Source organism: Rhopilema esculentum, chromosome 9, assembly GCF_057945365.1.
Source record: "Rhopilema esculentum isolate cy_ngs chromosome 9, ASM5794536v1, whole genome shotgun sequence".
Classification (NCBI taxonomy): Eukaryota; Metazoa; Cnidaria; class Scyphozoa; order Rhizostomeae; family Rhizostomatidae; genus Rhopilema; species Rhopilema esculentum.
Window position 1 is genome coordinate 12,634,314 of NC_142823.1, and position 23,378 is coordinate 12,657,691.

A 23,378-nucleotide genomic window follows, 5' to 3' on the forward strand; every position below is an offset into this window, starting at 1 on the left:
ACCTTATGTGATCTTGGATATCGCTATGGCATACTCTAAGGTCCTTAATAGATGGGGAGGTCTTGATAGTTGGGGGGGGGCAGGAATTTTTCAAAAAATAAATAAGCGGGGGGGTCCTAGCTAGTGGGGGGATCGGAAATGTAAAAAATCTGAAAAATCACGTGATGATTCTTTTTTGGGGTCAAATGAGATTTTCTTCTGAATACAATCCATATCAAAATGACAATTTTCGCCATGTAATAATGCATTGTTGTATTACTAAAACGAGCAGGCTAATTGTCATTGTGTACATCAGCCAGGCCTTGTAAATTTTTTCGGATGTTATACTACTTTTCTATGTTAAAACTTTTGTACAACGCAACCTCTTAATTTAAGAGAAACTTAACAGAAATTTCACACCTCAACAAAGAACAAATGAAAAAAGAGATATGAATGATTGCATCTAAAAATTAATAAGCAGGAGGGTCCAAATAAGCTCTGGTGGGGTCAGAAAAAAATCGAAAAATCAATAAGCGTCCCCCCTTCTATTAAGGACCTTAGAGTAAGCAGAAGCACCGCTTCATCTGTTTTCCTCAAATGGGTGGATATTATGTTTGTCAGAATGCAACCCTTGACAAAATGGCCAGACAGAGAACAGTTGCTGGAAACAACACCATCTTGTTTTAGAAAACACTTCAAGACCAAGGTTTCCATCATTGTTGACTGTTTTGAGGTTTTTATTTGCAAGCCAGCTAGTTTAGTAGCCAGGGCAACCACTTGGTCACAATACAAACATCACAATACTGTGAAATTCTTAATTGGAATAAGTCCACGAAGTGTAATATCTTTTATTTCAAAGGCATGGGGAGGCAGGGTCAGTGATAAATATTTGAAAGAAAACAGTGGTGTACTTGATAAATTATTGCCTGGAGACTACATACTTGCAGACAGAGGCTTTGATATTCAGGATACAGTTGCTTTGTATTGCTGTGAAGTTGAACTGCCAGCCTTCACAAAAGGAAAAAAGCAGCTCTCGACATATGATGTAGAAAGTAGTCGCAGAATTGCATCTGTGCGGATTCATGTAGAAAGAGTCATAGGAAACCTTAGAAATAAATACTGCAAAGCACATTACCCTTGGATTACTTGATGGTTGCAGAACATTCATATACCACAATAGACAAAATAGCTGTTGTTTGTAGTGTCTTAAAAAATCTTTGTGTTTCTGTAATTCCCTTTTATTGAGTAGAAACATACACTTGTGATGTAATTAATCAGTGATGAATATTCCAGATTGTGCAAAACTCTATAATGACGACATGTTTCGGATAATTGGCAGAGCCCGATCGTCTTTCCATCTAGCAGTTTTGGAGTCAATCTACATATAAACGAAAAAGCCGCCATTTTGTAGACAAAAGGAGTTCGTTTTCTCTCTTGGACTTCATTGGTAATTATTTTTCTTTAGGCTCGCGGCACTGATTGGTCAACTATACCGGTCTTGTGCTTGCGTTTTTCTAATTGGCCTATTTCGATCCACAACTGGGTATATATTTTCCATTGTGTTCTTTCGGAACCTTATTCTAACGTTTTTGCTCTGAGGAGTGTCAGACGAAAAACCTTTTAGTATGTCGTAAAATGTTTGCTTTTTTCAAAGCCATTTTCAAATTCTGTACCGCAAAAAAATTGTTCACATTTAACAAGGAAAAACATAATTAAATTATATTTATTTAAATGGTCTGCTTTTAAGGGATATATTGTGCCAAGCCATTGCAAAACGAAACTACCCAAGAATATATTGATAGAATTCTAATAAGATTTACATGGCTTTGTGTTTATCTCCCCAACTAATGAAAATTTTATGTACGTCAAAAAAAGTTTCATTGCTTTGCACGCCGAACGCCGAAAAACAACCTGAGTGGAAGCCGAAGATCTTCTGGCCTAAGTACGTGCAATGCACCCTTTGGGTTGGCAGCATTAAGCATCCCTCAATAGAAGCTTTCTACTTACCCGGCCAAGGACCACACGCTTTTCATCTTCATAAACCTTTACGCCGATTTCCTTAACCCAGCCACACAGAAACTGATTGTAAGCGTCCAAACTCTTGTAACATTTCAGCTCTTCACTGGTCATTGGACTCGGAGCAAACATCATATAATTAACAATATCTGGATACGATATTGCAGGAAAAAACTCTGGATTGGAAACTAGATCTTTCTTTTTCAGTGTGTAAGGATCCAAGTTGTTAATTGCAGCAATTTTTTCATAGTTTCATGCCGTATGGATGTTGTCCATGTGGAAAACGTATGGATTTTGCAGACATTATCGTCACTGGTTACGCATTGACACAATAAACTGCAAAGCAGTGGTTGTCCTCTAAGATAGCCGACTCTTTATTACGGTCCCATTCCCCTTCGTGGTTAGCGTCATGCCGGAACAGAGAATAGCTGCTTCATGCCCAATACATCATGTTTTTTCCTGTTCTACAACAAATGGGAGAGGCACTTAGTCGTTATAATACCTGTTTTCTAGCAGCCATCTTCCAAACTTGCAAAAAGTTGTTTCTTCTCCTGGTAGTTTGCAATGACTTTCTGAGATTCCTGTGAAATTCTTGAATTGTCTTCTTTCCATCATCTTTCTTTTAATTGGCTCTACGTCTCAAAGCAGTTCTGTTTCTGCGCTTTAACTGCTGAAATCTTTTTCCTGATTCAAATCTTTGAGATTTTCCTTTCTTTTGCCCTTCGCAGTTTGACTTTGGCAACAAGGAGATTCACAGCTAAAGGATTCTTTTTACTGTGGTTTACTTTTACTCCAGTCATTTTTCTTCGATGTCTTGCAGTCCTTTTGCCACCTGCAATTTTTTTGTGCTTGTTGGTAGGTATTTCTTCTAAAGTACATAGCAACGTACATAGGGAAACATTCCACGAATTTTGGTTACCTTTACTAGGAAAATGCTGCATAGAATATGGGGTATTCTGAACAAAATAAAGTGTAGACCCTTGTGTTGATCGTTCTGAGTCGTCATTGTTTGCAAAGTTGATTTACAGAGCACCAAACTGCGAAGGATAGTCATGTGATAATCAATGCTGTCAATAAAGGAGCATTGTTGCAAAACAATGTCCACAGGAAGGAACAGTTTTCTGGCATTATATGTCATGATGCCTAAAAGAGAAAATACGCCATCGAACATTCATCATCTCCGTTTCTTGGTCGTTTATAATGGAACCCTTGACAAAAGATATTGGGGCTTTTGCTGTTGCAAAGATTGGTGTGTCTCTGCAAAATTCAATGTCCTGGTTGTACGTTGTTTTGGTGCAGCAAAACGGATAACATGGCCTTCCAACAATAACAACATGTCATGCCATTGCAGTATAACTGTAGACTACCTGAGGTCATTCAAAAATATAACTTTGTTATCCTCAACACCAAACATTGTAAATTTTTGCTGCCATGAAACGAAACGATTTGCGAGCATATTAAGTTGTAATTTTTGGAAGCTTGAAAGACATCAATTCAAGCACATATTTTATTTCGCAAAACAATTTTTGCTACTTCACTATTGGAAAGGCTTTCAGCCATTTTGACACTTTTACGGTCCTTCCCTGCCCTTGTGGCATTAGCAGTTGAATTGGAACAGCAGGTTGATTTGGACTTTTTAGAACAGCCAAATCTTCCTTTATCACATATGCGAAAGCTGAATGATAGCCTGCATGGTCAGAAAAATTCACAACAATACCATGTTGCTGTTGGATATGCTGCTTAACTCTGATCCACCTTTGGGCTTTGTCCAGAAGCACTGCCATATGGAAATGGTAGCTCCCGTTTTGTGATGCTCCATGCAACAGGCCCATTGCATAACTGACGATGTTGAAGCTGACTGAAAGGACTCAACTATCACCGAAGAGAACTTTTCGCTGTCAAATACGCCTTTTTAACTCTATTAACAGGGAGTGCTAAGGAGCTCTCCTTTTCCTGGCAACTTGACATCCTATTATTTGAATTTTAAACAAAACTGGCGAACTTCTTCCAAAAGGAATATATTTAACAATTTGAATTTGGAAACTTTACCCGCCCCGTTTTTGGCCTCCATCCCATGGAGGAGAGAAAGATTTGCCTCCATATCACGTTGCACTGTTTAAAACTGGCATATTTCCCTCTGAATTCAAAGAAACTGACGAAGTTATGAGACAGAAATGATATATCCTTATAAATTCCAATTATGGATAAAGATCAAGTTATATTTCTCATCATTAAAAGGCATTTAATACCTTTAGCAAAAGTATCTAAAATGGTAAGTAGTAGCATGCAATTTGATTATGGAAACATTGTCCTCTTTCATTTCTAGTTCCTGCCTTTCCTATTTAATGACATCCAATGTTGTAGATATATAGAAAATATCTTAGGTCTGTGTAGAGTGAAGGTTTTCAGGGCAATAATGGCGTTGAGTAAATTATTATCAATTTAATAGTTACCAGACAATGCAAACAAACATTGTAGCGTTTCAATTAATTAAGATGTGGCCTTGAAACTGCTGAAAATGAAATCAGCGCCCTGGAAAACCTAGGGCAAGAAACTTTTTCCAAATTTTTATCTGCTCTTTTTAAATATAAAGTTCAGACGAAGCCTGCCAAAGTCCTTGGAACACCTTGAGATTTCTGTGAATTTGCGTGTCCCGTTCTATTTCCATGTCAACAAGGAGGGTATTGTCCCCCCTCCCCCCTCATACAATGTCGATTCGCTAGCTGAAAACCATAGCTATGTAAAAAAGTCTCACTGGTACATGTAGGATTATTCATATTTCGGTGGCACAAAATTATACAAGGGGATGTTGCAGGTTGTGCACAATGTAAATTATAGCAAGTGTTCCAAGACTTTTGGCAGGCATTGTACGATTCACTATACTATATCTGGCACAAACGCAACCTTCATCTGATAAAACCGCCATTTTGAAAATTACCCAGAGATCTGTTCTGTCTAACCGACTTTTCTTGTTGCTGCTGCTGTGCTGGCGCGGGATGGACCTTATTTCTTAACCTTGTGATTGTGTCTGTGTAGAAGTTGGAGGGAAAGAAGTTTAGTCAGCAAGAAATAAAGTGATCGTGACACAGGAATATAATTTATTTATCGAATCCAGTGTCCCAGGATATGCATACTTCAATGATGTGGTTGCTCATATTGTGAAACAAAAAATTATAATGAGTATGATCAACATGCTGTGGTAATGACAACTGAAGATGGGAAAACTGTAAGACATGTTCCTTTAGAACTCTCTTAAATATTCAATGAAATTCCACTAGATTTCAAACTTATCAATGGGAACCCCTACTCCGTAATGAAAGAGGATTCCAGCCCATTACACAGTGACCACCACCCAGATCTAAAATCAGCAACGTCACCAAGAACGTCCAGAGGTTCAAAGCAGCTAATGAAAAGGAATCGCCAAGGAGCTGCTGATTCAGATGCAACAAATGAGCATGGGGAATTCCAGAATTATGTCAACCAAAATTTTTAAAAACTTTAATTTTTAAAGTTCTTGATTTAAGGGAGAAAATGAATATAACAAATAGCTAAGATATTAAATTATTCAAACAGGTAAATTCAATATTCTGTTAGCTTGTTTTTCATTTATTTTTCCATGTTTTTTTGAAACTATTTTTGAGTGCAGACTCAACTCGAATAAATATCAGAAAGACAATTAAAATTTTTTGAAGCATTGTTTGTTTGACAAGAAATGTTATGTTGCTCTGGTAATATAAATTGAACAAATTAACAAACTCTTAATAAATTCAAAAAATATTTTCATTTGTATTTTTATATTTGAAACATAAAGATGGCCTAAAAACTGTTGTACGTCTGTAACAAAATTGTCATTTTTTGAAAAATATTTCTTTACCTAATTGCTGGATGTTATTGATTGTTTCTAAACTTCTGGATTTTAATTCAGTTAACAATACAACATCTAAAGTTTTAAAGAAAACATTTTTATTTTACTTTTAAATGCTGTAACAGACGTACATTTTTTTGTACGTCTGTAACATTTATAAAGCTGTAACTAGAAGTATTCATCACAGAAAGGCCTGGGCACTAATTAGTTAGTTGTTTTGTTGCCATGGCAATTAGCAAGGTTTGGGCCTAAATTTTTGGAGAATGTTATTCAGAAGGCCTAACAAATTTAAAATAAGAACAAGATAGCTGAGAAAATTAAAATCAACAAACATAGAGAAGTTATGGCAAAAACGACAGCTGAAAGAGTAAGAGAACACAGAAAACGATTAAAAGAACTGAATGTAGATAAATGGAAACAAGAAAAAGAAAAGGATAGAAAAAGAAAGGCAGACAAAAGAGCAGCGTTGAAGACAAATAACCCAGAAAGGTATCAAGAAGTGAAAAATGAACAAGCAAAAAGAATAAGAAAATATCGAGCAAAGCTAAAAATGCTTGCAACAGCACACGTTGCAGAAGAACAACCAGCTCTTTTTGCAAATCGTCAGTCTTTTGGAAAAGCAGTAAAAAAGGTGAAAAGCAAATTGCCAGAGTCACCAAGAAAACGAAAAGCTGTATTGGCAAAACTTGCTGAAGATGCTGGCATTTCTTTCACAGAGAGCACTCCAAGCAAAAGCAAAAAACCAGGGCCAAAAGAAAACAAAGAGATTGATGCTGCTGCAATTGCTTTTTACAGTAATGATGACATCAGTTGGCAAGCCCCTGGAAGAAAGGACAGAGTTATATACAGATCCAGAGATGCAAATGGAAAAAAACACAAGGAATATGTGCAATGCAGATACATGCTAATGAGTCTTGGTGAGGCACATCAATTGGCTGTTACCACTGGGCTGATGATAAGCAGATCAAAGTTTTGCTCCCTCAGGCCCAAGCACATTAAACTAATGGAAGACAGACCTCACAATGTATGCGTTTGTGTTACACATGAAAACATGAGAATGCTTCTTCAGCGTTGAAGCCCCATATCAATGTTCCAATCTGCCAAACAAAGTTTACAAGTGAGTATGTTTGTGACCCAACTTCAAAGAACTGTATGAGTCTAAAATGTGATGATTGCAGCAAAAACCTTGAATCGTTTAAGCCAAATGGAGAATCTGCTGATCTACTGGTCAAATATTCACAGTGGCAAGGAGCCTCAAGCGAGTTAAGTAAGATTTCTGTTTCAGAGACAGTTGAGACGGCATTCAGCAAACTTAAAAGGCAACTTCCAGCATACTTGATACATGTTTATATCAAGCGACAGCAGAAAACGTTTTTCGAAAAAAAGAAAAATAATGTTGATGGAAAATCGTGTGTCTTGCATGTTGACTTTTCAGAAAATGCATTGCTTAGAGATCAAGACGAGCCTCAATCGGCACATTGGACGCACAATCAAGCTGGCCTCTTTACCGCTTATTTTTGGAGGACTCAAGTCTCAGGAGAAAGCCATATCATTGTCACAGATGATGTGAATCATACAAAGGATCAAGTTTGGACATTCATCACCACTTTGTTGGAGGATTTTACTGGAAGGCACCTGGATATTGAAACCATAGATATTTTTTCAGATGGCACAAGTACACAGTTTAAGCAAAGATATCTTTTTTCCAATCTTTCTAAATGGGAGTCTACATTTGGAATAAAAGTCAACTGGCATTTTTTGCAACCTCACATGGCAAGGGCGTGATTGATGGAATTGGCGGAACGGTAAAGCGTTCAGTTTGGCGTGCTGTTCGCAGTGGTAATGCTCGAGCATCTAAACCATATGACTTTTACCAGCTTGCTGTAGAAAGAAACCCTAATGTGAAGTTTCACTTTGTCTCAGCGAAGACAGTCCAATTGAGAGCAAAGGAAATTCAGCCATATTGGGATCAAGTTTTAAGGATTATTGGAACACGATCTGTTCACACAGTATCTTGCAGAGGTGATTCAACTGTATTGGTTGCTGAAGTTTCTACTGCAAAAGAGTTTCAAGCCCATGTATTTCTGGATGTTTCAGACTCAGAAAGTTCTGATGATGATTCAGTTGATGATTTTGCAGATTCCTCACCAGAATGTAAAGATGAAGAGCAATCCCAGCCTGGTGAAAATTGCTCTATTACTACTGGTGATTTTGTTGTCGTGCAATATGAATCCGAACGAAATTCAAGAAAAAATTACATCGCCCAGGTAATAGAAATCGATAATGAAGCTGATCTCCATAAAGTAATAAATATGCGTCGATGTGGAGAATCCAACAAATTTGTGTTTATTCCAAAAGACAAGTGCTGGGTTGAAAAGAATCAGATTAAAGCTAAACTTGAACAACCAAACTTTGATCAAAGACAACGGTATACTTTTGAAAAAATTCCAGACATTTTGTAATGTTTTTTGACTTGATAGTTTTTTGAGTTCCATCAACCGTATTGTCCGGTTTACAAGTCGACCTGGTGTATAAGTTGAGGTACCAATTTTAAGGATTAAGGTTGATGAAAATTGTACAATATAAATTTATTTAAAAAGATACCTGTTGTAGAAGTCTACTTGCTATTTTTCACCCAAAATTGTGGATCTGAAAGCTAGACTTATTCACCAGAAAATATGGTAAATTTGTTACAGACGTACAATATCATCAGTTTTAAATTCTGAAATAAATTAATTGTTTTTATGGAAAACATAAATTTTTCAAGAGTAAGAAATTACAAATAAACTGATGTGATATGGCACATAAAGTTTTTTCTAAATTGTTAACAATATTTCTAGAAAATGTGTTACAGATGTACATTCACGCATAAAATTCACAGTGTTCATCTGTAACGTACGTCTGTAACAGGACTTAACTAGTGTTAATGTTTACTAATTTATTGCTCTAATGTAATTTTTGTCATGTTACATGGTAATTTTCTTATTTATATATGTTTATATTGTTTCAGCAAGAAATATTATTATGGTTCTCTTTAGTTTCAGAAAATTTTGTTGTTAAAAATCCTGTTTCATTTGTTGACTAATTTCTGTGTACGTCTGTAACAGGTACATTTTGATAAATACTCAGAAAATCAAAATGTTTAAAATCATTTTCTTCACAAAATAGATACAATCTTATTATTAGGCATTGGCTGAGACCAAAACATAAAAATAAAATGAAAAAAATAAAATCAATAATTTCATTCTGAATTGTACGTCCGTAACTATGGAATTGCCCGCATGCAGGACCTTCAAGACAAAAAGGCAAACGGAGATTGTCGAACCTAGATGTAACTGATGCCATTATTGGAAAAAAGCCACTATAGCTCATTTCTTTGGCGTGGAAAATGAAAGACGCGGCAGCAACCATAGCCAGAAGCCAAGCTTCTAGAATTAGCAGAATTCAAACTGCCCTTGCTTGTCAATGTACCCCCGACTGCCAAGGCCAATGGCTTATGTGTGCCAAACAGGTTTTGAGAAACAACGGCGTGAACGTATATGTGTTTGCAGCAGCCGTTAGAGAATTGTTGATAAAAGAAAGGGAAAATACCGCAATGTGATGATAGTAGGACCTGCAAATTGTGGCATTCCAAATTGTCCTCGCTACTTTGCAGAACTGATAATGAACGGCAGCAATGTCTAATTACATATTCATATACATATTCTTATTTGAAAATTTTCAAATTACACATAACAAATACACTGATTCCAGAAAAATATCGACTTTATGATGGAAACAAGAGAGGAACCATCTCAAGTCCAACTGGCATTTGCATTGGACCTCATGGGTCTATACTGATAACAGACTTTCCCCAAGGGAAAGTTTTATGGCAAGGCTCCATTGTCAAAGCCTCTGAGCATCGAGTTTAAGGATGGCATTGTCTACATAGCTGAGCACGTTAAAGGGTGCATTTCTTTTGTTGACATTACTGGAAAAACAATTTTTGACCCTGCAATATTAACAGCAAAAGAAACAAGGAAAGTACTTAAAGATTTAAAACTATTGCCTGTTAGACATAACAAAATGAAGAGACGTGAATTTGCCCTTTTTCTGGAAAAGTGGATCATGAAGCAAGATAAATGTGCCAAGCAAATAAAGGAATCGATCCTCTGGAAATGCAAGTGGAAATGAATCTGAAGGTAACAATATGAAGAAAGTTCAATTAGACAAAGATATTAAACGACCAGCTGCATTGCTGTTTTGTGAGGATGGTATTTTGATGATTAGTGATACAGCAACAAATTGTGTTGTAGCTGTGAAGCTTATTGTCAATGGTGTATCATTTAAAGGTTCAGTAATTGGTAAAATTGGTGGACTTCCAAGTGTGTATGGAATGGCATGTGATAATGGTACAATCTATGTGGCCTCTGCACATCCAGAAAATGGTGGAATATTTTTCTTTAAAGGAGACCTGCAACCCTAAAATAAGTTTGAAGATACAAAATGAATACGCTGATTTCGAATTTCGAGTTAAAATTGCCACAAATTTAGTAGTTTTCGAGTTATTTAGGCTGAAAGTTGCTTATTTAGCCCTCTGGCAGCCATTTTTATCGATGAACGGGCATGCCCGCGAGAGTCTCGCATAAAGGTTTTATGTCAGAGGTGAACATTGATTGGAATGCACTTTTCCGGAGCTTCATCGATTCAGAAAGATTGTTTAGAGATTATTCTTGGATCGAACAAAAATGACAAGCAGTGAGGGGGACAGCGAGTATGGAATGGTAAATACGGAGGAAATGGTGATTCGACCATATATGTACGAATCATTGCCGAGAGAGAGGAGACTCAGTGAAGACAAGAGCTGCAGTAATGACGACGATGAGGAAGATTTGAACATTGAAAGAATCGGCAAAACTGATTGGTATGTCTTGGATGATGATCATATTTGCCACTTTGAATATTTAACGTTGTTTAATCAGATAGTTGTTAAAAAGATCATCTAAATTACGTAAAGGACAAGCTAATATGATTATTTTATCTTAATGTTGTTATGATATATTGACATGATCGAAAGGCTTAAATGAAATAGGCCTAAAAGAAAGCTTAAGGTTGACTAATAAGGAATTTGGTGGTTAGGGTCACTTATTGAAAATATAGGCACGCAAATAGCTATATTTCTTTTAAGAGGTTTCCATGCTCCAATATCCAATACGATAAATGATTTATCTTTTTCCTGCACTTGACTTCTCAGGTGTGATTGTGTTCATTGCGTTTCGATGCCAAAAAGCGTGGAATGCCTCTGTTGCAGAGAGGTAGCTTTAACTCTGCAGAAAGCCAATGAAGCTAACTGTGGGTGTATAACCCAAGTTGATGGCTTCACTCCAGTTTGCTTAAATCCTGATGTTGTTGTGACTGCTATATATCAGTATATTGAAGATGAGCAGTTCATTGATGATCATCCAACAAGCGAGTATGTATTTGTATTTGATTGAAAATTTGAAGAGATTGGAGTACAAAGAGTATCAACCAAATTTGTATCTGTATTTTTAAATGCAAAAATGTTATGCAATATACTGTCCATTAACAAAACACTTCTCTGGAAATATCTGAATTTATTTAAAAAACAATTATTTTTACAGTTCCTCACACTTACCAATTCTACAAAGAAAATTTTGTCAGTTCTGGTGCTTAGATGTGTTATGCTACTAGAGTATGTTTTAAAAACTTGTTTTAACCAATTATATTCTAGAGAACTTCTGATGCAGTTAATATGTAGCTACCAGGAGAAATCATTTTGATGTTACAATAGTTGCTTTAATGTCCAAGTCCATTATGGTGTATGACCCATATTTAGCACAACTGCAGGTGTTTCACAGCGACTATCCCCACCAAGGGTAAGAACTGTTTTTAACACTTTCTAGCGATAATTTTTTCTGTTGATCCCAAAGTTTAAACACACTTAGAAGGAGGTATGCATGCTGAATCAAGGAATAAAGGCGTTCAGAAATGGAGCATATATTCATGTGCCTGAAAAGGGCTAACACTTTAGCTGGTTGAGAACCAGAAAAGAGAATGGAAGCAGCCAAGAGAATGTTTCCCCATGGCATTTTGTTATGCTCAGGTTGAGTCCTCCATTCAGTTGAGTGACCCTCTAAACATATCGATTTAACAATTAACATTGTACCACAAGTTGTTTTCTTCTCAATCATTGTTGGTGCAGAGCAAATGTTGTAGCTGATGAGAAGTTGCTGAAGCGAAGATTAAAAAACAATAGACTTTCTTTCCTGGTGGTATGACTGTGGATTTTGCTCATATGTCTTCATACTCATAATCTGATTTCTCATCGTTCTCTGGCAACCATTCTGGGTCTTCTTTTTCTGATGTTGAATAATGGTCCTGGTTGTTTGGACTTTTAGGCAAATCAGCAATAGCTAAATCAACATTAAAAGGGGGCTCATATTGTGTTTCCTGGCCAACAATTTCAATTTTCTGCATGCAACATTGTGTTTGTTTGTTGTCCCCACAAAACGAGACTTGGATAGCTGAAAAATGGTCATTTACCATCAATTATTAAAGGGACTACTTACAAAAACTGAAAAGGTTTTATATTTATTTATCCCAACCACCATGGGGAAGGGGTCGCTTGATTAGAAAGTGATCAGAAAAATTTGGGTGTGCAGAAAAATTTGCAACCTGACCCTGTCATATTAAAAGTATTCCAAATACATACCCTGTTTCATAAAAAAGTGCAAAAATATGGCACAAAAATGCTAAAATATACAAAGACACACGGTTTATGGGAGCAGATTATTGAAATAATTTTAATTTTGATACCCTGTTCCAGAGCTCTGATGCAATTCATGAGATCCTACCCCCAAATTATAATCATAAAAGTATAAATTCATTAAGATCTTACAACAAAAGAAGTTTGCTCACATCTTGTTTTAGTCAACGTTTTTTTATTTTTTTTCCTTTTCCCGGTATCGCCACTTTGATAGCTTGTTTCAGAACTTAAAATCGTTTGAAGCAAGTTGTTTTCGTCATTATCACTATTGTTTCGGTTGAGCTTTACATTTTCGGTTGGTTCTGACACTGTGCTTGCGATGACAGCTGTTTGGGGGTCTTTGTATTTTTGGAGTAGATTTTCTATAACCTTAAGTATTAAGAAATATTGAATTCAAAACAAAATCATTTCTGATGCAGTATAAGTATATGGTAAACAGAGATGCTGAACTAGTAAGCTAAAGGGGATGCATCCCCTTGTTAATGTTAAAAAGTCTCTTTTTGGCTTATTGTTAATGTTTCCTGGCCGCTAATGCGTCTCTTTGTAAATGGCAAATAAATTACACTTGTTATGTAATACAGGCGCTGAATTCTGTAAAGAAGATTAAACAAATGTCCCTACTCACTTCTCTATGTTGTCGTTTTTCATACGCTTCTCTTCGTTTTTTCTTTGGGCGCCCGGTAATCAATTTTCTTGGACTTAGCGATGGCCTAGCTTTAAAAGGTGTCCTACCCTTCACCAGCTTTTTTCCTTTTGGGGATCCTCTGTCGAGTATAGTAGGCACTGCATCATCTTTTAATAATAAACGTTCATTTTCGAAACCAAGGGACCTCAGGAGATCTGGACTTCGCTGGTAACTCGTTGGAAAAATGTTCTTGACAAAGACGAGAGTGCGGTTCCAGATTGAAATTTGCTAAAGGCATGTTTTCAATCCATTTTTTTCTTAATTTCAAGTCTTCCAGAAACTTGTGAAATGTAATTTTCTTTTCAGGTTCGTTTCTGATTCTATTACTGCTGTTGTTGAAACAGTTTTAAGCTGCACAACCAACCATCTTTAGGACGTTTGGCTGGTCTTGCTGACTGCGATTGAAATCTCAATGATCACCTCTGACATCATAAGCGTGGGCGGGGGAAGATTTCTCCCACGAGGTTATAATCAAACATTTTGAGAGTCAAAAGCGAAGAAAAATTAATTTCTCAAAAAAATAATTATCATTTTCATCTTGTTCAGGTCTTAAGCTTTCAATAAAGTATAAGTTTACTTGACTTTGCAGGTCTCCATTAACTACCAAAAAATGGCTGCTGGTAATGCTTGAGTGGAAACCGTGATTAGCAATGAAAGTCTAGATAACCACTCAGTTCATGGTCTTGCTTTATGTAGAAACGATCTAATTTTTCTGATATCAAAGCAAAGGTTGTTCGTAAGATGTGTTTGTTTAGCAAATCTGTTGAAATAATCAGTGGTAAGCTAAGAAAGGAGGGAGTTGGTGATGGGTCAGCAGGAGAGTATCGCCAACCGACAGCTCTTTGCAGTGAACTGAGAAAAGGTTTTGTGTGCGATACTGCAGCAAAAATGTTAAAAATGGTTGTTAATTCACATTGGCTTGTTCAATACTAAGAAAAGTTGGAGCTTCTTCTTTTTACAGACGTGGACATGACGCTTAGGGTTGAAATTTTGTTGGACGATCTTTTAGCACGCTTGGAAAGCATCAATGATTTTCTGAAAAAGTGTGTGACAGAGGTTTGCGATATTACAATGGAGTCTCGCGACCTTCAAGGCCCTGATGATGTAAATTCAAAACATGGTCAAAGCGTAAGACAATTAACAGTAAGGAATTGTCAACCAAGGACAACGTACATTGCCTCTAAATTGTTACACAGCAAGACCCTATACACCACACACGTTGGATTTTTCCAATTTGTTCATTAGAGAAGATGAGGAAAGTCCTGAAACATCTTTACAAACAGAGGATGTCCTGCACAGGGAAAGAAGTATAGGGATAGTAAAGAAGAGAACTTCTATCTTAGCCAGAGCAGGAGATACATCCAAATTTTTTTTTGTGATTAATGACAAAAGAAATTACGGCAAATGACTTAGTAGTTGCAGTCACAATATTTTGTTGGTATTCATTTTTACCGCTACAATTCTATCAATTTGAAAGGACAAATTTAGAACTGGAAAGAATTATTACATTCTTGGAAGATGGTACCTTCAAACTGAGTGATGAAGAAGTAGTCTTGTCAGAGGGCTGCTTTGAATGTATGTTGGTGGTTACTTCAGATTTAGGGGACACAGCGTGGTTGGCAGAAGAATTAGATCATGCTGATTGTCAAACAAAAGAAGCTGTAGATGAACAAAGTGTGACTGCCACGGAATCAAAGTGCAGAAGAAGCAAAAGAAACGATCAGTCGGACTTTTTGTACTATTGAACATTGAAAAACAAAGAAACATTAATGTCTAGGCACTAGCGAAATGTCTGTTGAATTTATTCAAATTATATATGCTTATCTATTCTCCACTACTGTGGCCTTCTGTCAAAAGTTGGTTCTGAAGACTATTTCAAAAAACGAAAGGAAAGTAGCTTGGTATATAGACAGGATAGTGTCAGACTTCAGAAATGATTGATAGTGACTGAGATAGCTGTCTGAGCCAGAGCTGTCAAAAATATTTCTTGAAGATCCTATTTGATAAAAAGCTGTTACAAAATGGTAAAGTATCTTATTTCGTTTTTTAAAAATTTTTTTGCATTGGCTTATATGGGATCTTTGGAAATAAAAGAAGATATCCTGACCCCCTTACTTTTAAATCCATCTTCTGAACTTCTCCTCGTTATACCTTAGAGTGAGAATCAAATATGTGCCTTTCTTGGTATTAAAAGGGAGTGATGAATGTAATTTTTAATGTGGGGGCAGAAATAGTACATTTTAAATATTTGGTGTAAAAAGTTTTGAAATATAAAATAACTGCCCAATTACTAATGGTCCCCTTTTAATGTACATGGCATCATTGGATACTGATCTGGTCCTTTGAGTGTGCACCTTTGAAGTGCTGACAAACATCTCTTGTAGATACTGAGGGCACAATGCATGCTTGATTTTGTACATTAACACGGCAGTTTGTAGTTCAATGATCTGATGAAATGGCAGCCAATCAAGGCTGATAAACAGAGGTTTGCTGTGAGTCTGATTACTGCAAGACAGTACTGTGCGTGCATGACTTTTTTGTAGTTTCACGAGCAAATTCATTTGACCCAAATTCAAAAGATTATGTAATAATAGTGCGAAGTACTCAAGATGGCTCATTACAATTGGCATCATACTGTCAGTTGGAACGTATGGTTTTATGCGTCGCAATATTGAAATGCCACAATTGAGCTTTTTGCTTAGATCTTTGATATGCAGGTCGTAAGATAGATGATCATCAACAATGAAGCCTAAGCAGTTGTAGTTATGAGCATATTCGACATTTTGATATATTCAATGCTCATTTGGCAACAACCATCCACAAACAAAGCAAGTGAATCTGAGGCTTTCATCTATGGTAATCTCCAGTTTTGGAATTGCATATTCTTTTAAATAAAGCATCAATGATGCAAGGTTATCTCTTAATTGAAATTGCCGCAACATCAATTTTAGCAATTTTAGCAACTTGGTTCGCAAGCACAATTCTTTAAAGTTTCTGTAACAAGGTCTTATTGTTACCGCAACATCAATTTCTTTTTTGAACATCCTCCTTTCTAAAGTTACAGATTGATGTGATTTGGTTGGTGGACAGTTGATAGGAACAGCACCAAATCGTAGTGCCTTTTTTCTTGGTTTTATAAAAAAAGGGGAAACTTTGAAATTTGAAAATTTAACAAATAAAAATTCCACATAAGCTTCTAGTCTAGAGGTTACATAAAACTTTCAACAAAAAATTTTAAATGTGCTTTTCCAAGAATCTTAGCCGGCTCACTGACCAAAAAGCAAGCTCTTGGTCTATCTACATCCTCTCTTTCTATTCTCAATTCAAAATATCCCGTTCTGGATGATAATGTTATCTAAAATTCGCATTTTTATATATTTTTCTATATGTACCCCCTAAGTTTCTATGAAAAATCTGAATTCAGCCTTTCTTTCCATTCTCAATTCGAAATGTCCAAGTCTTGATCCAAATATTATCTAAAACTCGCGTTATATGTATTTTTCTACATGTACCCCCTAAGATCCTATAAAATATCTGAATTGAGCCTCTCTTTCTATTCTCAATTCGAAATATCCCGTTCTGGATAGAAATCTAATCTCAAATTCGCATTATATGTATTTTTCTATAGGTAACCCCTGAGATCCTATGAAAAATCTAAATTAAGCCTCTCTTCCCATTCTAAATTCAAAATATCCCGTTCTGAATAGAAATCTTATATCAAACTCGCATTTAATATATTTTTCTACATGTACCCCCTGAGATCCTATAAATATCTGAATTCAGCCTCTCTTTCTATTCTCAATTTGAAATATCCCGTTCTGGATGGTAATGTTATCTAAAATTCGCATTTTTATATATTCTTCTATGTGTACCCTCTAAATTTTTATGAAAAATCTAAATTAAGCCTGTTTTTCCATTCTCAATTTGAAATATCCCGTTCTGAATAGAAATCTTATATCAAACTCGCATTGAATATATTTTTCTACATGTACCCCCTAAGATCCTATAAAATATCTGAATTGAGCCTCTTTTTCTTTTCTCAATTCGAAATATCCCGTTCTGGATAGAAATCTAATCTCAAATTCGCATTATATGTTTTTTTCTATATGTAACCCCTGAGATTCTATGAAAAATCTAAATTAAGCCTCTCTTTCCATTCTAAATTCAAAATATCCCATTCTGGATAGAAATCTTATATCAAACTCGCATCAAATATATTTTTCTACATGTACCCCCTGAGATCCTATAAATATCTGAATTCAGCCTCTCTTTCTATTCTCAATTCGAAATATCCCGTTCTGGATGGTAATGTTATCTAAAATTCGCATTTTTATATATTTTTCTCTATGTACCCTCTTAGACTACGCCTCTAAGTCTAACAGTTTGTGAGTCAACGAATAACTTCATAGGCAATCAGTCTCAAATGTTTAATATAAAGAATGTAGAAAAGCTAAGAATAACAATGATAACAAAGCACTCACAACCTTTAGCTTGCTTGCTTTAGTGTTGGCGACTTGTGGCGTCTTTGAACTAAACACTTCGAATGGCAACAGGACAACAGCAACGTCTTTCAAGAGACACACGCTTCGACTTTCATCGGGAAACGGCGGCCACGATTCTTTTGGCAAGGCGGGAACGCCCACAGTAAAAAGCCTCCTACTCTAAAACAAGCAAGCTACTTTATACCCTTTCTAAAATACAGCTAGCCAATAATAAAACAGAACATGATAACAGCCCATTAGATACTAGAACAGAACAATAGTTAAAAAGCATAAAAGTTGATAAAACGATGTTCACGCTGATACCCACGTGGACCAGCACCTGATAGAAGTTTGATCTTCGTACCGTAACATACCTCCCCCCTTAAGTTCAAACCTCCTTGGTTGTGAGAGCAACGTAGTTTTTAATCTCCAACGGAGTATGTGTCTCTTCCGGGCGCATTATAGCCGGTTCTTCTGGTATCAGACCAGTGTCGAAACTATCGTAAAGCAAATCATTGTCAGGGAGGTCGTTAGAATTGTCAAAATCTGCGCGTGGCTCGAGTGGATGATCGTTCAGATCGTAATACGGCTTTAATCTATTTGCGTGAACTGGAACCGATACCGGACAGTTATCAAGAGTTCGCAAACGAAAGTGGACCGGAGAAAGCTTTGCGACAATACACTACGGACCGTGATAGTTGTGCAATAATTTTTTTGATAAGCCTTTCTTGCTTTTAGGGGTAAACACCCATACTTTGTCTCCGATATCGTAAAGAACGAACTGGTTGACTGTTACGATCGTAGTATTCTTTAATTTTTTGTTGAGCCAACTGCGTCTTAGAAGAAACGATACGCTGCGCATTCTCTAAATTTGTAAGGATGCGTGCACGATGCTCAGCGACAGACAACGAAAGATGAGCGGAGGGCGATAGATAACAAGGCAGCATCTACAGGTAAACAAGGCTCACGACCGTACAGTAAGTAGAAGGGCGACTCACCAGTAGAAGCATGAGGCGAAACACGATATGCCAAGAGAACCATGGGGATATGACGATCCCAATCCTTTTGATGACTGCTGACATACATTGATAAGCCTTCAGCAAGAGTTCCATTGAATCGTTCGACAAGGCCATCAGTCTGCGGATGGTACGTGGTAGTGTTGAATTTGCGCGTGTTCATTATTTTACAAACCTCGTTGACAATAGACGACAGAAAATAAGATCCACGATCAGAAAGTAGAGTGCGAGGTGCACTATGCCGAGCGAGTATTTCGTCAATTAACAGTTGAGCAATTCGTGGAGCTTCTGTAGAGGGTAGGGCAAATGTCTCAGGCCAACGCGTGTAATAGTCCGAAAAAACGGTAATGTAACGGTTTCCATCTTCTGAAACAGGAAACGGGGCTAAAATGTCCATAGCAACACGATCGAAAGCACCTTCAATCGGAATAGGCAGTAACGGAGCCTTGCGTTTATTTCGCTGACTTATCTTCATTGCGCAATCTACACAAGAACGACACCAGTGTTCAATATCTTTGTACATTCCTGGCCAGTAATATCTCAAACGAACCTTTTCGTCGGTTTTCTCCGAGCCAAGGTGTCCGGCAGTTGGGTCATCATGAAGTGAAACAAGAATTTCATGACGAAGAGACGCAGGAATGACGACCTGAGTACATAGAGACGCTTTCCAGGGGTCCATAGATGACAAAGGATCCCATATTCATCCAAATAGAAAGAATCGATAGACAGCAATAACGAGCGAGCTTTAGTGTCACTACTTGGCAATTCCGACTTTTCTAAATACTGAATTATGTCAGCAAGATCTTTGTCTTGTCGTTGTAATTTTTGCAAGGTGGTGGGCAAGGATGGTCGACAACGGCTACTGGTAAATCGAGAGAGAAAACTTCATGAGCAGAAGGAGATGCAGAATAGATGCGACGAGAAAGTGCGTCTGCATTACCGTTAGCAACACCAGGGCGATGAATAATTTCAAAATTATACTGTTGCTAGCGTAAGGTCCAATGTGCAAGGCGGCCAGTAGGGTCTTTGACACGCATTAACCAAGATAAACTGCCATGATCGGTATGAACAAAGAACTTTTTTCCAGAAAAATAAGGCTCATACTTTTTTATGCCATCCACAACAGCTAAGGCTTCACGCTCAGTAGTGCTATAGCGAGTTTCAGCAGAGCTCAATTCACGACCACCATATGCTATCACGTGCTCTTAACCATCGACTATCTGTCCTAAAATATAGCCTAACGCTGGATGGCTTGCATCCGTGAACAGATGAAAAGGCAAATTAAAGTCTGGATAGGCCAGAATCGAAGGAGAACACAAACGCTTCTTTAATGTTTGAAAAGCAGACTGGCACTCAGGTGTCCAAGCAAACACAACATCCTTGCGAGTTAAACGATTCAAAAGTGAAGCAATTTTCGAAAAACCTTCAACAAAACGTCTGTAGTAATTACAAAGGCCGAGGAAACTACGAACCTCCTTTACTGATTCTGGAACTGGAAACGATTTAACAACTTCAATCTTGCTGGAATCAGGTGAAATTCCTTTTGATGAAACCACAAAACCGAGAAAGTCAACAGACTGACTGGCGAAACGACACTTCGAGGGTTTTAGTTTCAAGTTCTCATCACGCAAACGATTAAATACGAGACGTAAGCGTGCGAGATGTTCTTCATAAGATGCCGAAAAGATGATAATATCGTCTATGTATATTGAGCAAATTTTCCAATCGAGGCCATGTAACACATTGCTCATTAGACGTTGAAAGTTCGGCGGGGCGTTCGTTAGACCAAAACTTAACACATTAAATTCGTACAAGCCGGAATGTGCAATAAAGGCAGTTTTCTCTTTAGAATCATCGTGCATGTCAACTTGATGATATCCAGATTGCAAATCAAGAGTTGAAAAGTATCGGGAACCAGAAAGAGCATCAAGGGCATCATCAATTCTAGGCAAAGGATAACTATCTTTACGAGTGACAGCGTTAAGTTTTTGATAATTGATACAAAATCCAGTTGTACCGTCCTTCTTTTTTACTAAAACAACAGGAGAGCTCCAAGGACTACAAGAAACACTGATTATTTTCTGCTCAAGCATATTCGAAATATGACGGTCGATTTCTGCTCTTTGTGCTTGAGAAACTCTATAAGGCTGCTGCTTGATATGCCTAGCATCACCAGTATCGATTTCATGTTCAATGATATTTGTGTGACCAAGATCAAGAGATGATGATGCAAAGATGTCAGCATATTCATTTAAAAGTTCATTCAGCTTAGTATTTTCTGCAGTAGACAGTGAAAGACTAGGCAGTGACTTAAACTGAAGACTGAATTCACGAGGAGAAGAATTATACTGACTCTGCAAAGGAGCTTCCATGGATGATACCTCTTTAGATTCTAGCGAAATTATGTCATCAGTGGATGTTATTTGATGAAATCTACCTACAGTTGAACCTTTGTACAGTATGACAGGTGTGTCTGAAGGATTTAGTAAGCGAAAAGTCACTTCACCATTTTCATTAGGAGAAGACATCGAGCAGGCCCCATACAGATGATAACGATCAGAAAGTTTAGGCACTGCTTCAATTAAGCCAACAACATGTGACGTAGCAAATTTTTCTAAACGAGCTGGAATTACCAATTCACTCTGGGCATTGATAACAAAAGTTTTTGAAACTCTTACATCAGAGATCAGTGGGTGGTACTCCCCTGAGGCAAAATTGATTTTGTTTTTACCAGAAAAATCGACAAATTGCTGACGGACATCAATAACAGCACCGTACTCATGCAAGAAATCACGACCAAGTACAATATTATAAGCTAAACCAGCTACCACAAAAGCATGACATTGATAGGAAACCGATCCTACGAGTATTGGAAACTAGACAGCTCCAATAACAGGAACCTCTTTTCCGTCCGCAGTCTTCACGCTGTTAAGACTTTCTTGTCGGCGCACGCAATAGGCTACACGCAAAACGTCGTTATAAAATTTGTCACTAATTACAGTTACAGCTGCACCAGTATCAACCAACAATTCAAAGTTTTGTTTCTTGACAATCCCCCAGATAAGGACATTACTTTGAGTCGACGACGAATAAGATAATTCAGATGAAATCAACGGCAAATCATTGTTTAGTATTTCATTGTTAGATTCTAGATAAATCAATTTTCCTGCCAAATTATTCGCAAGATCAGTTTGAATGGGTTGACATTCACTGCCAAAAGTTTGTTTTGCGTCAGGTACAAAACTTTTACTAGTACTTTGACAGGATTTCGAAAGTTTTCCATTGTCAAACCACGTCTGCAGTTCTTTATCAGGTTTAGAGTTGTTCTCTTTGGGGCATAATACATTAATAGGGCGGTTATGGACGTTCATTGACCCCACCGTTTGTCCCATTCCATTTAAATGTTGTTGACCGTTTCTGAAACTTTGATTCTGAGACTTCTTAAATGATTGATTGGACTCTGGACAATAACGAGCCACGTGACCAACTCTCTGACACTTATTACAAATTGGTTGGCCGTCTGTTGCGCGCAGGTTGCGGCCACAAACACCCTTTTGACCTTGACGTGCTGGAAAATAATTAGGACCCCCTTTTCCTTGAAAATTTTGTTTCAACCTAGCATCCATAACTGCCAACATATCTTGTCTTAATTCAGATAGCTCATTACGTGAAACATAATTAGCAGCAGCAGTAGCTACAGGAACGGGGGCAGGCTGGGAAAAGTTTTCGAATCCAACAGCCTGTACTGGTAATGCTTGCGTTGGTAAACGTTTGGCTGACATGGAAGACATCAATATATTCACTTGTCATTCGAGTTCCTTAATACGTTGGTCTTGGAAAGTACTGGAATTTCACATATCAGGCGTGTTCTTTATAACTGCATCGCGCAAACGGGCGAGGCTCTCGGCTTTTTCAAACGAATCTGGCTGATTAAGAATGACATAGTTTTTTATTTCACTAGAAAGGCCATTAATGAAAATGTTCATCATGTCTTTGTCAGAAATACTTAAACGTTGGCACATTTTAATTATGTCGGCCGTATACAGTGATAAAGGCTCTAAAGGTCCTTGTTTTCGAGAATAAAGCTCTTGGTGAAATAGAAAATCAAGGTTTTGAGTGCCGAAACAAGACTTGAGTGCCTCTACCAAGTTGTTGTAATTATTGACTGTGTCAGGATTTTGTGTATGTAGCCAGGCTAACGCAGGGCCATCCAAAAGTAGCGAAATCGCGCCGAGCTTTTTGGCATTGGACCAATTATAAAACTTTGCGAGGCTTAAATACAGTGACCTGATTATTTCCTTGAACAGCAGTCATTTGATTTTGCAAGTCATTAATTGTTGCAGCGAAAGCGGCGTTTTGTTCCTCCATTTTGTTTACGCTAATTCGATTATAAACAACAGGAAAGTCGATACAACCGTTAAAAATGCGATTGTTAAAGGCAAACAAATGAGCTGGCAACGATCTTGGCGTATAGCATAATTTATAATTGTTCAATGACGTAGTTCAATTCAATAAGTTAAACATACGCAATATCACACCAATTTGTCACGAAAGCACAAAACACGCAAGC

At 37.3% G+C, this 23,378-nt stretch overlaps 3 protein-coding genes across 3 annotated transcripts; all 3 read left to right on the top strand.

The window, feature by feature from the left end:
* Window positions 1-78: 78 nt before the first annotated feature.
* LOC148959725 (uncharacterized) lies at window positions 79-5,630 on the top strand. Its single transcript, XM_089109992.1, has one exon. It carries the CDS (start codon window positions 590-592, stop codon window positions 1,127-1,129), a length of 540 nt encoding a protein of 179 aa, XP_088966118.1. The 5' UTR covers window positions 79-589; the 3' UTR covers window positions 1,130-5,630.
* Window positions 5,631-5,825: 195 nt separating this feature from the next.
* On the top strand, window positions 5,826-6,937 carry LOC135686653 (uncharacterized). The gene has a single exon (XM_089109986.1). The coding sequence runs from the start codon at window positions 6,204-6,206 to the stop codon at window positions 6,933-6,935; it is 732 nt and encodes a 243-aa protein (XP_088966112.1). The 5' UTR covers window positions 5,826-6,203; the 3' UTR covers window positions 6,936-6,937.
* Window positions 6,938-10,587: 3,650 nt separating this feature from the next.
* On the top strand, window positions 10,588-11,334 carry LOC135693397 (uncharacterized). The gene is made up of 2 exons (XM_089110354.1): window positions 10,588-10,763; window positions 11,094-11,334. The coding sequence occupies exons 1-2, from the start codon at window positions 10,588-10,590 to the stop codon at window positions 11,332-11,334; spliced, it is 417 nt and encodes a 138-aa protein (XP_088966480.1).
* The last annotated feature ends 12,044 nt before the right edge of the window (window positions 11,335-23,378 follow it).